Source organism: Diaphorina citri, unplaced genomic scaffold (assembly GCF_000475195.1).
Source record: "Diaphorina citri unplaced genomic scaffold, Diaci psyllid genome assembly version 1.1 scaffold661, whole genome shotgun sequence".
NCBI lineage: Eukaryota > Metazoa > Arthropoda > Insecta > Hemiptera > Psyllidae > Diaphorina > Diaphorina citri.
The window spans coordinates 39,275-54,121 of NW_007378094.1; the positions used below are offsets into that span (position 1 = coordinate 39,275).

At 38.2% G+C, this 14,847-nt stretch overlaps 1 protein-coding gene across 1 annotated transcript in view; it reads left to right on the forward strand.

Moving 5' to 3' along the window:
• The first annotated feature begins 2,531 nt into the window (after positions 1–2,531).
• LOC103510976 (transcription factor AP-4) overlaps positions 2,532–14,847 on the forward strand; it is an 80,977-nt gene continuing 68,661 nt past the window's right edge. Inside the window, exons 1-2 of the mRNA XM_026824878.1 lie at positions 2,532–2,649; positions 10,295–10,484. Coding sequence (XP_026680679.1) covers positions 2,588–2,649; positions 10,295–10,484 — 252 coding nt within the window. The 5' untranslated portion in view covers positions 2,532–2,587. The remainder of the gene's footprint in view (positions 2,650–10,294; positions 10,485–14,847) is intronic.

Below are 14,847 nucleotides of genomic sequence, written 5' to 3' on the forward strand. Positions count from 1 at the left end.
AATTATAATTATTATGAATTTGTATCAAATTTGAATTTTATCTGAAAAAAAAATTGCCTTGCCTTCGAAAGCAATTTTATCATCTCTTGTTTTACTTTAGTCATATTTTTATATTTCTTGTGTTTGTATGATAAGGTTGTATAATTATTGTATCATATGTCCCCCTCTATATTAACTAAATTAAACAAATAAAATGAAAATCTCAACCCATTTGGGTCGCGTGTACCAGAGTTCGTCATAAGAAGTTCTGTATTTATCTCAACGTTGTCAATTGCTCAGAGTATCACCAAACACCATGAACACGTTAGATTGAGCAATCTGATTGGTCAGTCTTAATCTCAAGTTAAAAATTAACCAAACTGTTTAATCCAACCGGATTAACTTTGGTTTCCCAGCGTGGCCCTGATAACCATTGTAAATTTTTGCTGCAACCAGTGACGATTTTTGGTACACGTGTTGTGAAGACATTGAAGAATAACTTTATTTTGTAACCTCCGTTGTTTTCATTGCTCTCATCCCTGACATAATTTAATATGATTTTGCCTCTTTAGTCATATTTTTATATTTCTTGTGTTTGTATGATAAGGTTGTATAATTATTGTATCATATGTCCCCCTATATTAACTAAATTATACAAATAAAATGAAAATCTCAACCCATTTGGGTAGCGTGTACCAGAGTTCGTCATAAGAACTTCTGTATTTATCTCAACGTTGTCAATTGCTCAGAGTATCACCAAACACCATGAACACGTTAGATTGAGCAATCTGATTGGTCAGTCTGGGTTCGAATCCCACCATCGACAAAAATTTGTACTCGTTTTTCGATTGCAAATATTTCAACGGGTTACTTTCTGGTCCCAGCGTGGTCCTGATAACCTTTGTAAATTTTTGCTGCAACCAGTGACGATTTTTGGTACACGTATTGTGAAGACATTGAAGAATAACTTTATTTTGTAACCTCCGTTGTTTTCATTGCTCTCATCTCTGACATAATTTAATATGATTTTGCCAGCATAGTTAGCATGGAAGGTAGCGCCCGCGTTGCGTTCGTTGTAGAGTTGCAAATCAAGTAATCATCAACTAATCATAAACAATGGGGTAATAGAAAAAAGAAGAAACATATCAATGCGGATCTTCTTCTTTTTCTTCTTCTTCTTAGCCTTTTCCCATTCAAGTGGGGTCGACGTTTTTAGATAGCAGCTTCCATCTGCCTCGGTTATTTACATCTTCCTCTGATAAGTGCTTCTCCTCCAGGTCCTTGTTCACACAATGTTCCCACTTTTTCTTCGGCCTGCCTCTCGTTCTTCGTCCTTCCACTTGTATCTGTCTCACTCTTTCATATCAATGCGGATCTTCTTCTTTTTCTTCTTTTTCTTCTTTATGAGAACAATAGAAGAATCGCAAAAATGAAAATCAAAGAAAAACTTGTTGAAGTAAATCGAAGGATCAACTGAAGGAAATAAGGAAATAAGAGAAGAAGAATCACCTACACCCCCAAGAAGTTTTTGTAAGCTTTGGGGGTGAGCTAACCTTTGTAATTTTGTTTTGTTAAAAATAAAGTTATTTTCGTTCAAGTTCAAGTTCAAGTTCTTCTTTTTCTTCTTCTTCTTCTTCTTCTTCTTAGCCTTTTTCCACTCAAGTGGGGTCGACGTTTTTAGATAGCAGCTTCCATCTGCCTCGGATATTTACATCTCCCTCTGATAAATGCTTCTCCTCCAGGTCCTTGTTCACACAATGTTCCCACTTTTTCTTCGGCCTACCTCTCGTTCTCTCAGTGAAGTTAATTTGTATTTTTTTCAGTGAAAATTACCTGTGAATTTTTATAGTGGACAAGCAAAATGTCAATCATTGGTCGAGCAGAAATCCATCAATATGAGGATGACATTGGAGGAGGTTTCTGGTAAGTGAATAACCTTTTAGATTTCAATAAATTCTCTTCATTCTTTGCTTCAATTGTTTGTTTCGTTTCTGACATAAATATAAAATATGGGTGCTGCGCCGATGTGATAAGGCAGATAAAATTAATTAGTGATAATGTTGGGATGAGCGTGATTTACATGCCGGGAGTCTGTCAGCTGTTAATATGGCTAGCGCTAGTCATACAGCATGCCGCCCACTGTGTGGAGAAAAAAAAAAAATTCAAATTCAAAGTGAAATTTTTCGCCTACTGTCCCTGTTTTCTTATCAATTTTTTTTATGCAAGCGTAGGTGGCTTGGGTTTTTTTTCATTTTGCTGATCAAGCCTCTTGTTATCAGTGGTCATATATTCATTGCCACGGGATTGACTTCAAATACACCATGGGTTATCTACCTACTCAACATGACAGCTGTGTGCTGTGTTCTACTTGTGTACTTGTTCACCAGTCGGGGTTGGGTGATTTTTCTGAACACAGAACTCATTTCTCATTCTAAATTGAAAAAGGTGAAATTTCTGTATTTTTACCTCTTACCAAATTTACCTAATCATAAGTAGGTAGAGAGAAAATTACCTTAAAAATGGGACATGTACCAATGGAACTTATGCTCAGCATTTGTATTTTTTTTCAGTGAAAATTACCTGTGAATTTTTATAGTGGACAAGCAAAATGTCAATCATTGGTCGAGCAGAAATCCATCAATATGAGGATGACATTGGAGGAGGTTTCTGGTAAGTGAATAACCTTTTAGATTTCAATATAATTCTCTTCATTCTTTGCTTCAATAATTCTGTTTGTTTCGTTTCTGACACAAATATAAAATATGGGTGCTGCACCGGTTTGATAAGGCAGATAAAATTAATTAGTGATAATGTTGGGATGAGCGTGATTTACATGCCGGGAGTCTGTCAGCTGTTAATATGGCTAGCGCTAGTCATACAGCATGCCGCCCACTGTGTGGAGAAAAAAAAAAAATTCAAATTCAAAGTGAAATTTTTCGCCTACTGTCCCTGTTTTCTTATCAATTTTTTTTATGCAAGCGTAGGTGGCTTGGGTTTTTTTGTTTTTGAGTGCGCCAATGTACTTTTTGGGTACTTTTACATCGGAATAGGACTCTATCTTGAAAAAAATTGTCATTTGGTTGAGCCCCTATAATTTTCGCGGGCAGCCATTTTTTCGTGATGACGTCAGTTCATGTGTCAGTTCGTGATGACGTCAGTTCATGTGTAAACCATGGCTGTTTCAACGTTATTTTTTTTGTGACCTTTTAGCGACATTTTAGGGGATTTAGGTACCGTTTTGGATGTTTTTGAGTGCGCCAATGTACTTTTTGGGTACTTTTACATCGGAATAGGACTCTATCTTGAAAAAAATTGTCATTTGGTTGAGCCCCTATAATTTTCGCGGGCAGCCATTTTTTCGTGATGACGTCAGTTCATGTGAGGTCGTAAACCATGGCTGCTTCAACGTTATTTTTTTTTTGCGACCTTTGAGCGACATTTTAGGGGATTTAGGGACCGTTTTGGATGTTTTTGAGTGCGCCAATGCACTTTTTGGGTACTTTTACATCGGAATAGGACTCTACCTCGAAAAAAATTGTCATTTGGTTGTGCCCCATTGTGAGCTCCAGAAATCATCTATGTATTAGTTTTGTAGGTACACACTAGGTAATCTCTCTCTTTACTGAAAAAATAAAGAAAAATAAAATAAATTAAAGCACATAAGTAGAGGTAAAATTTCATCAGGTTTTGATTCCTATACCTAATATTATCTACATACCTACTTGTTTCAACAAGGTAATACAATTTTCCACGAAATTTTTTACCATGATAAAAAACCAAACCAAGTACACCAACTAACAGAATAGTTAAGTACCTAAGTAGGTAAATATTTAATTCAATGCTTTTAAATCTGAAGGAAGGAGGAAAAAACCATCATTAGAAAGGAGGAAAAATGTAATTAGAAATCATGTTGAAAATATGTAAAAGTATCATTGAAGGAAGGAGGAAAAAACCATCATTAGAAAGGAGGAAAAATGTAATTAGAAATCATGTTGAAAATATGTAAAAGTATCATTAGAAAAAATACCAATTTGGGAATTCCATGTTTATTTTGACTCTACAAGCAATTAGACCTTTTCAAGTGTTTTTCAATAAAAACACAATAGAATAGGCTTTAAATAAAAAAGTGCAAGAAGAATCCTTGTTAATTTCACATTCTAGTAATGTGTATTTTGTATAGAATAGGAGAGGTAATATTGAGATCATCTATTGTTGAAAGGCAGTGGGTGGTAACTTGTGACCTTTTGGAAACGTCCAAGATTTATTGTTTCTCTGGTAATGTGTATTTTGTATAGAATAGAGGTAATATTGAGATCATCTATTGTTGAAAGGCAGTGGGTGGTAACTTGTGACCTTTTGGAAACGTCCAAGATTTATTGTTTCTCTACAGTACATTAAAAGGTTGTCTATTGCTTGACATAAGCATTTAAGAAAAGGAAAAGAATAGAGAAAGAACCCAACTCTTGTTAAACCATGCATCTGTTGAGAATCAAATGCGTTTTCATTTAAAATACCTTGCCATTTATTTTTCTCTTTTATTTCCTAATATATTAGGTACCTATTTTTATCATCAATTTTCACAGCACCTATTGAACAAATAAATTCTGAGAAATCGCAAACGTTTTTGCTGTATTTATTTGCATAGGTTTGTGAATGCAATACCTCGGGTTTTTATTTGCATACCTGTGCACATGTAGATTTGATAGATTTATGGGATTTTTTATTTATTATTTTATAGGTAGCGGCCAAATGGTAATCTAGGTAGGTACGTATGTTGGTAGGTAGGCAAAGGCACATCTAAATAGTTAGGTATGAAGATTGTAGATATGTATTAGCTAAATATCTTAAGTAGTTATTTTTTAAGTCTTGGTTATTAAGTATTGTACATACCTACCTACATAAATAAGTTTAACCACCTAAGTAATGTACACAACTACAAGAAATAGAAAATAAAGGACGAAATTTTTGCCTGTGGCAATCTCTGTCATTCAACCCTGGTACTTTTTGAGTGGGTAAGCTCTCATGTAGGTATTATTGTAATTTGTAATGACTCCCATGTTCTTGGTTGCATCTTCATCTTTTTATTTTAAGTACCTACTTAAGTAGGTATACATTGATATGTTGGTAGGTAGGCAAAGGCACATCTATATAGTTAGGTATGACCGTATGAAGATTGTAGATATTAGCTAAATATCTTAAGAAGTTATTTTTTAAGTAAGACTCTTTAAGCACCTACATCTTGGTTATTAAGTATTGTACATACCTACCTACATAAATAAGTTTAACCACCTAAGTAATGTAGGTACACTACAAGAAATAGAAAACAAAGGACGAAATTTTTGCCCGTGGCAATCTCTGTCATTCAACCCTGGTACTTTTTGAGTGGGTAAGCTCTCATGTATTATTGTAATTTGTAATGACTCCCATGTTCTTGGTTGCATCTTCATCTTTTTATTTTAAGTACCTACTTAAGTAGGTATATATTGGTCTTGGTTTACTTAAGTAATTTTCCAATATACTTACCTGTGTTGCGGGCCGCGTGTTTGTATTTTTTTACTACTTTGTATTCTCGTGTAGCCCAGTGCATGGCTCCTATTCATAAACAAGGCCCTCCCCCCACCCCCCTCTACTCTTTCAAACTTGCTGTATATGTATAGATACCTAATTTGTTATTCATGTGCCAGGAGCAAGAGTGGGGGGCGAGGGTTAAATATTGAAAACTGATGAATATTCGACTGCTATTATTTATTAGTTAGGTAGGAGTTATGTATGTACATATGTATGTAGGGTTTGGTAAGCTGTCATCATTGATTCCCTTGAGAGACTGAGAGGGCACATTGAGGAAAAGTTTGGCTTTTATTAATTAGGTAGTTAGTTAGTTAGGTATGTATGTAGGGTTTGGTAAGCTGTCATCATTGATTCCCTTGAGAGACTGAGAGGGCACATTGAGGAAAAGTTTGGCTTTTATTAATGAATGGGAAGAAGTACTAGTATTGATATTGACGCTACCCTCAAAGCTAACATGATTAATAGAACAGTTGCAAATGGGTAAAAATTATAAATAAACTAGCTGAATTCCGTCGCTTCGCTCCGGAATCCCGCTAGTTCATCCCGAGGCATGGCTTACTTAATAGTATTGACGCGATAAGCGCGCTACCCTCCAAGCTAACATGATTAATTCATGATTTTTACTTTCCTTATCCTATAGGAAGGAAAGTAATGTATTCGGGTCAAATTTTTGATGGTCAGTTTTTAGTGTAAAAACACGTTTTGAGGTCCCTAGAGCCTAAATTCAAAGTTTCAGCCATTGGTCCGTGTGTGTGTCTGTCTGTAAACAAAATATCTCGAGAACATTAAGAGCTAGAGACTTGAAATTTGGTGTGTAGCTGTCAAATGTGACAAGGATGCGACACGAAACTTTTGGTTAAGACCGGTGCAATGGTTGGCGGCATTTTACCGCTTTTTGGCGGTTTTCGGTGTAATTTAACAATATCTCGGGAACGGTATAAGCTAGAGACTTGAAATTTGGTATGTACTTAGTTCACAAATGTGACAAGGATGCAACACAAAACGTTTGATTGAGATGGTTGCTGCGCTTGGCGGTATTGGACAGATTTCGACCGTTTTTTGGCGGTTTTCAGCTATAGCGACAAAACGGTTAGAGATATTGTAAAAGTTAGGGTAAAAGAACACTCAAATAAGCATCATTCAATAGGATAAGGAAAGTCGTGTGATGTTCACACCAGATTTTTACATTTTCCACTCCTAGTAGTTAGTATAACCAGACAGCAGACAGTAGATGATGACTACCTCCTCCTAGTTATACCTAAGATTCTGCACACTTGATTAGACAAAGTAATAATAGTGTAGGTTGTACCTACAGGCCGCGGGCTCAATCACGATTGTTTTGCCTGTGTTTTACTAGCATTATGATAGATAGAGGTACTTACTTGTGAATTGGATTTCTTCTTTTTACCTCTAGGTAGCTACCTACCTACTTATTTACTGTTCCTATTGATCTCCACAGTGTCTAGACAGGAAATTTGAAATTAATTTGCTTTTTTTAATGCTGAAGAGATGAAATGGCACTCATTTATAGGTATTTCTGTACCTACTTATTTAGATTATACTCGTGATGTTTACCCGAGGGTGTTCAAATCATTTTTGCCACTTTACTTACTGGGTTTCATTTCTGTTGCTTAGAATGCGACACGACACGACGATACCAAAAACTTGAACAATGACTGACTTCTTCTTCATGAAATCTAAGTAGATAATGTGAGCTGATGTTAGGAACTTGTCTATTTTTGCGTGGCCTGTTAGAGATATATGGGTATTGGTCAGTGTCTAGTTGTTTGGTGTAGAGACAATGAGAAGAAAAAATCAAGGGGAAAAATTATAAAATATGTATAAAAAAATTCAAGGTTTCAAAAGAGCGTTATGTAGGTGTACTTAAGTCCTGCAGTTTTGGTACCAACTTCCATCTCTCCTCTCTGCAACATAGTGACCAATAATCAATAAGGCCATGTAGTTACGTCTATATTATCATTATCATTATCATTTACTTAGACATTTATTATTAGTAGTTGTGATTCAACCATTCTGTTGAGAAGAGAACAGACCAGTCTATCGTGTATACAGGGTGAACACAGTGTACGTATACACCCAGATTAATGAGGGCTTTCCTCTTCTGGGCTTTCAACAGCAACAAGTATCCATGATAGAGTAAGTCAGATTAACAAGTAGTGCTTATTTATACGGTTCAAACTGGCCTGAAGACTAACTTTACCTCGGCATTTGTTTCACCTCAAACGGTTTGTTTGATTTTGATGAACTTTTGGCAGTCTACACATAAAGAGAATTGCTCATTTTACCTCATCAGTATCCCATTTACTACTATTATTGCGGTCTAATTCTCAAATTACTCATATTGAGGCAAAATTCAATACCTCGAGTCAGCTGGGATGGGTTTGAACCTAAGCCCTCCTGTGTACAAGGCGAGCGTTTTTCACCACTACACCATCGAGGCAGGAGATATTACATGAGGACTCTCTACTGGGCCACCCTGTACATTTCTCAGTTGTGCAGTCAAGGCCAAACGAACACAAGAGAAGTTATACGCGGGAATATTATTCTATTGAGATTCGCCTGCGCCATATTTAGTGCAAATCGGCCTCGAGACAGATTTTGGCAAATTTATGCGTACAGACATTCTCTTTGTTGAGGAGTAGTGAGATTTTTCCCCCTTTAGGACTCGGGTCCCAAGTCCATGAACTGCTCCCTGGTACCATTAATATTCCCCCCTTTAATGGGGCTCAACCACTTTTTTTTTCTTCGCTGATAAAGGAAGTTCGAAACACGCTGATCTCAATAGAAATGCTTAAAATTTCATAGTCTGTAAGAGTAGTGAGATTTTTCCCCCTTTAGGACTCGGGTCCCAAGTCCATGAACTGCTCCCTGGTACCATTAATATTCCCCCCTTTAATTGTGAGCTCCAGAAATCATCTATGTATTAGTTTTGTAGGTACACACTAGGTAATCTCTCTCTTTACTGAAAAAATAAAGAAAAATAAAATAAATTAAAGCACATAAGTAGAGGTAAAATTTCATCAGGTTTTGATTCCTATAGGTACCTAATATTATCTACATACCTAGGGTAAGTGTACCATTTATTCGCCCATCTAAAAAACGTACCATTTATTGGCCCACCTGTGGGTCTACGCCACGTAAGTCTGAACTGGATGAACTTTTTCAAGATCCAATTTCATCAAAAGAAAAGGCTTAAAGACTGCTATCGAACCAGTGGTATTCCAAAATTGTTGTCATAAAAACAAAAATTAGAAAAATAAATGTTGGCAGGTGGGCCAATAAATGGTACGTTTTTTAGGTGGGCGAATAAATGGTACACTTACCCTACTTGTTTCAACAAGGTAATACAATTTTCCACGAAATTTTTTACCATGATAAAAAACCAAACCAAGTAGGTACACCAACTAACAGAATAGTTAAGTAGGTAAATATTTAATTCGATGCTTTTAAGGCCGTGGTTATGAACAGGGCCATCGTAGGCCATCGTTGGCCTTTTTGCGTGTAAAGTTGGCGGGAAATTCGAATTTTTGATTTTTTTTCCGCAACTTGTACAATCTGAATTCATTTTTTACTTTTTAGGATAGAGGGAACTGTAACTGCTGAGGTCTTATCGTCCCGAAAGCGAAGAGAGAACAAAGTATAGGAAAAAGCCAGCCTTGCCAAAAACGAACTTTATCTGTTTAGGATAAAGTCCGCACCGAGCGGGAATCGAACCCGTAACCCAGCGCTTACAAGGCAGACGCGCTACCCTTGGAGCTATAACTAAACTGGCCTACCTACTGTTTCTCATGACTAAATGAGGTATGTTAGTGCCGGGGGGTAAGCCTTGATATGCCGTGAGGTAAACCTGTCATCTGACAACACAGCACAGATCTCATGTCATCTGGCAACAGTTCAAAGATCTCTTCTCTATTTTCCGTCGTCTGTTGCCAATTTCTGGATCAGGCGATTGTATTTTACCTTGAATCGAACCCGTAACTCAGCGCTTACAAGGCAGACGCGCTACCCTTGGAGCTATAACTAAACTGGCCTACCTACTGTTTCTCATGACCAAATGAGGTATGTTAGTGCCGGGGGGTAAGCCTTGATATGCCGTGAGGTAAATTTGTCATCTGACAACACTGCACAGATCGCATGTCATCTGGCAACAGTTCAAAGATCTCTTCTCTATTTTCCGTCGTCTGTTGCCAATTTCTGGATCAGGCGATTGTATTTTACCTTTTACGGAAGTCTTCTAGTAATGAGGTCCTTCATTAGAACATTCTGATGTGTCCTTGAAGTCCTGGCATTTGATTGGACCTTTCAGTTTTAACGTCTTCCTTAGTAACCGGAGTCAGAGTGGTTAGCCGTAAGGGTTAGGACCATTCACTGTGGACCCTGAGGTACCAAGTTCAAATCCTGGTCAGTGAGGAAACTTTCGTTTCCTGGTGGGTTTTGAACTTATTTCCCATGTGTCTACGCTTGCGTAGAAGCTCAAAGTGCCAGAAAACTAAACCCATAGACTTGCAGATAAGATGTCCAGCCCATTTTCTTCGGGCATGCTTCTATGTACTTGCGTATTACCTTTGAGTAAATTTAAACCTTTCCCAATTGCATGTATCCCATTTGTAACCTCAAAACCCATTTGCAATACTAGTAGTAAGGTGTCCTCATTATTTTTAGATACTCTACTACTGTTTCTCGTAAATGTTCTTCCTAATTTAAACTTGTGTCTGTGTGTTTGCAGCCTCGGCTCGGAGAACGAGTCGCCACCGCGGGGTCCCTCACATCTGTTGACACCCTGTACAGACAAGGAGAAGCGCATCCGTCGTGAGATTGCAAACTCCAATGAGCGCAGACGCATGCAGAGTATAAACGCAGGCTTTCAGAGTTTGCGCACTCTCCTACCGCATCATGAGGGAGAGAAGTTGAGCAAGGTAAGATGAGATGCCAGCTTTTTATTGAAGAAGGGTCATGCCCGACCTGGGCCCTTTTGGTGTAGAACGGCTTATGCAATATGTTGTGAAGAATTAGTAAAAAAAAAGAGTTTTTTTTTTTTTCATGTTGATATCTCTATTGCTGGTCGAAGTACACGACTCTTTGTAGAATCCTCCCAATACTTGTCATTGGAAATCACAAACTTTGCGTTAGAGCTGTTTTACTCAAAATTCGATTTCCGTGTTTGGTCCTTGTAGTTTGATGGGATCGTGGGACTAACATTTCTTTCTGCTAAGGACCTGTGTGGACCAAATGAATGGGGCTCCAAACTTTGTCTCTACCCTGTATCTGGGCCCTTTTGGTGTAGAACGGCTTATGCAATATGTTGTGAAGAAGTAGTAAAAAAATGTGTTTTTTTTTTCTATTGCTGGTCGAAGTACACGACTCTTTGTAGAATCCTCCCAATACTTGTCATTGGAAATCACAAAACTTTGCGTTAGAGCCGTTTTACTCAAAATTCGATTTCCGTGTTTGGTCCTTGTAGTTTGATGGGATCGTGGGACTAACATTTCTTTCTGCCAAGGACCTGTGTGGATCAAATGAATGGGGCTCCAAACTTTCTACCCTGTAATGTGACCGGGGGGGGGGGGGGGAGGGGGGCGGTTCTTGAAATCTTGAATGTTATTATCTCTTTTTCCCTCTCTCTTCCCTCTTCCTTTTTCTTTCCCTCCCTCTTTTCTTGTCTTTTTCTCTCTCTCTTGGCGCATTTCAGATTTGATTATCGCATTATTAAGTACTATTATTATTTCATAATTTATTATTACGAGTACTATCTCATTATTACGATAAGCCAGGCCTGACAGGGAGATTATGTTAAGTATTATCTCTTTTTCCCTCTCTCTCCCCTCTTCCTTTTTCTTTCCCTCCCTTTTTTCTTGTCTTTTTCTCTCTCTCTCTTGGCGCATTTCAGATCTGATTATAGCATTATTAAGTACTATTATTATTTCATAATTTATTATTACGAGTACTATCTCATTATTACGATAAGCCAGGCCTGACAGGGAGATTAATGATCTTGTTATCATTTGACTAATTAGGTTACAGGGGGTTATTGGCCCCCCACAGGTCGGACAAAGTGTTGGGAAGACAACAAGGGGAGGGCCTCTGAATAAAATTGTACTTAGCTATCCGGGGATGAGATCGAGGGGGTGACGAAATTAGGTACGTGGGCAAATTTCTGTTCCTAAGATCGTCACCCCCTGACGAGACATTCTCCTTTCCTTCGTGGTTGGGGGTTGTCTCTCAGGAAGGACGATGTTGTTGTTGAGTAGCCAGCCGCCAACGCTAGCAACAACAACATCCTCCTTCATGATCATGAGTCTACTCTCTTGACAGACCTGACTCGTCTAAGAGACGATTCATAAACACGAAATCGGTGAGGAAGGACGATGTTGTTGTTGAGTAGCCGCCAACGCTAGTCACAACAACATCCTCCTTCATGATCATGAGTCTACTCTCTTGACAGACCTGACTCGTCTAAGAGACGATTCATAAACACGAAATCGGTGATTGCGTGAAAAAGCTCCTTCGGAAGAACCTTGCCACCTTAAAGAAAGCCACTGCTAAGCCAGAAATTCTTTCCTTCCTATAGGATAAGGAAACGGAAGGACGATGTTGTTGTTGAGTAGTTAGCCGCCAACGCTAGCAACAACATCCTCCTTCATGAGTCTACTCTCTTGACAGACCTGACTCGTCTAAGAGACGATTCATAAACTCGAAATCGGTGATTGCGTTAAAAAGCTCCTTCAGAAGAACCTTGCCACCTTAAAGAAAGCCACTGCTAAGCCAGAAATTCTTTCCTTCCTATAGGATAAGGAAAGTAAAAAACTAATGATCGAAGAAGAACACTACACCTCTATCCATGTAAAATGAACTACCTGGCTCCATCTGAATGGTACTACCCACTCAGGTAGGAATATGCTTGGCAGCCAAGCTCCATAGTTCATTGGAATGGTAAAGTGCAAACCTGGCTCCATCTGAATGGTACTACCCACTCAGGTAGGAATATGCTTGGCAGCCAAGCTCCATAGTTCATTGGAATGGTAAAGTGCATTTGGTGTCACCTACGCCATCTCTAGTACGTCCGGTCCGGTGTATATGTTGGCGCCTATGTAGGTGAGTGTGAGTGCTCCACAGTAGGGAGTACATAGCCTCTGCAGCTCTACACTTTACACTCTACAGTGCTTTGTACAGAATATTGAGTGGGATTACTCAGATCCATGGGGGTAGATCGTGAATTTCTTTCATAGGTGAGTGTGAGTGCTCCACAGTAGGGAGTACATAGCCTCTGCAACTCTACACTTTACACTCTACAGTGCTTTGTACAGAATATTGAGTGGGATTACTCAGATCCATGGGGGTAGATCGTGAATTTCTTTCGAGTTTCTAGGATCTTGTTGAAAAGTATCCTTTGTTTTCTGATACCTAGGATTAAAATCGCATTCGAAAAGCTTATTTGTAGCTGTAGTCATTCGTTAAATCCACAAGTGGCTCAGATTCTAACCGATACATTTTGCCTGTCTTTTAAAGTCTCCCTTTACCTTTCTTGCTTTTACTCTGTTCAGACTGATTCAGATGCGATCTGATCCCTCCCTCTCTTTCCCTCATTTATTTGTTTGTTTTTTGTCTTTTTTCTCATCTACCTACTTCTAGAAATCCACAAGTGGCTCAGATTCTAACCGATACATTTTGCCTGTCTTCTAAAGTCTCCCTTTACCTTTCTTGCTTTTACTCTGTTCAGACAATACATTAGTTATTTCGAACCACAGTACAGTGTATGTCGAAAACACGGTTGTTGCAGATCATTGATGTAATCCTATCATGCCTGTGTGTGTATAACAGTTTTGATATTGATATACACCAAATAAATAAACATTGTATTGTATTGTAGACAATACATTAGTTATTTCGAACCACAGTACAGTGTATGTCGAAAACACGGTTGTTGCAGATCATTGATGTAATCCTATCATGCCTGAACCTCTCACAAATTTATAAAGTGAGTCTGTTTTTTGACAAGCAATAATAAATTTAAAACGATACATTTGGCACACTCTAATAAATAAATGAAATGATACATGTTTCTCTCATTGGAATTCAATTTCTATCGGGTCGGTGTAGATTTTATAGGCTTTCAACTAAATTATATTTTCCCCATGAGATGCGAAGCGGTGGGTGCAAAATGATAATCTGAGCATGAGAGGTGAGACTTGAAAATGATACATGTTTCTCTCATTGGAATTCAATTTCAGTCGGGTCGGTGTAGATTTTATATATAGGCTTTCAACTAAATTATATTTTCCCCATGAGATGCGAAGCGGTGGGTGCAAAATGATAATCTGAGCATGAGAGGTGAGACTTGGTGAAAGACCGATTTTTTAAAGTGAGAAAAACGAAATTTCAATTGAATTGATGAAATTGTTCCGATCTTAAAGTCCTTCTTTGGTTTACCGGAATGAAGTGAAGTAGGTATGAACAAAAGTAGGTAGCTAAATACATAATACCTAAGAAGAAAAGATCTTGACAGAAAGAATGCCACATGAACCTTAGCTTCTCAGTCGACACAAACTTAATCTATCCCGCTTTCCCGCTAAAGTTTTAGACGAGGAAGATTCAGCTCAAAGTACATTGTGCTTGTGATGGATTAATTTAAAGAAATAAAAATACAAAAATTATTAGGTTGTAATAAAACGCGTTCAGGGCTCTATTGGAATATGTGTGACGAGTTGACATTTAGAAGGCGGCCAACTACAGACCGCGTACTGTCTGGTGTCTGGGTTGCTTACCATATCACTGGGACCGGCCGGTGGTTGGGTTACTTACCATATCAACCTTCACATATTGAACGCCAACCTCTTCCTGTTTGGAAATAGAGGCGCGATAACGCCATCGTAAAGTTCTCCACACAATTTCGTGGGTGTCAATACCTAGTGCCTAGACTGTTTGGTTTACCGGAATGAAGTGAAGTAGGTATGAACAAAAGTAGGTAAATACATAATACCTAAGAAGAAAAGATTTCGATAGAAAGAATGCCATGAACCTTTAGCTTCTCAGTCGACACAAACTTAATCTATCCCGCTAAAGTTTTAGACGAGGAAGATTCAGCTCAAAGTACATTGTGCTTGTGATGGATTAATTTAAAGAAATAACAAGCTGGGTCCGTCCCTCCGGGAATTTTTTGGTCCGTAGTTTATTCGATCGTGGTTAAAGAATACCTATGTACCTACCTCTCACTGTGCCGGCAACAAGGTCGTTCATATTTGCTAAAAAAAAATTCTCATTGCTATTTCCAAGTGGAGTGGT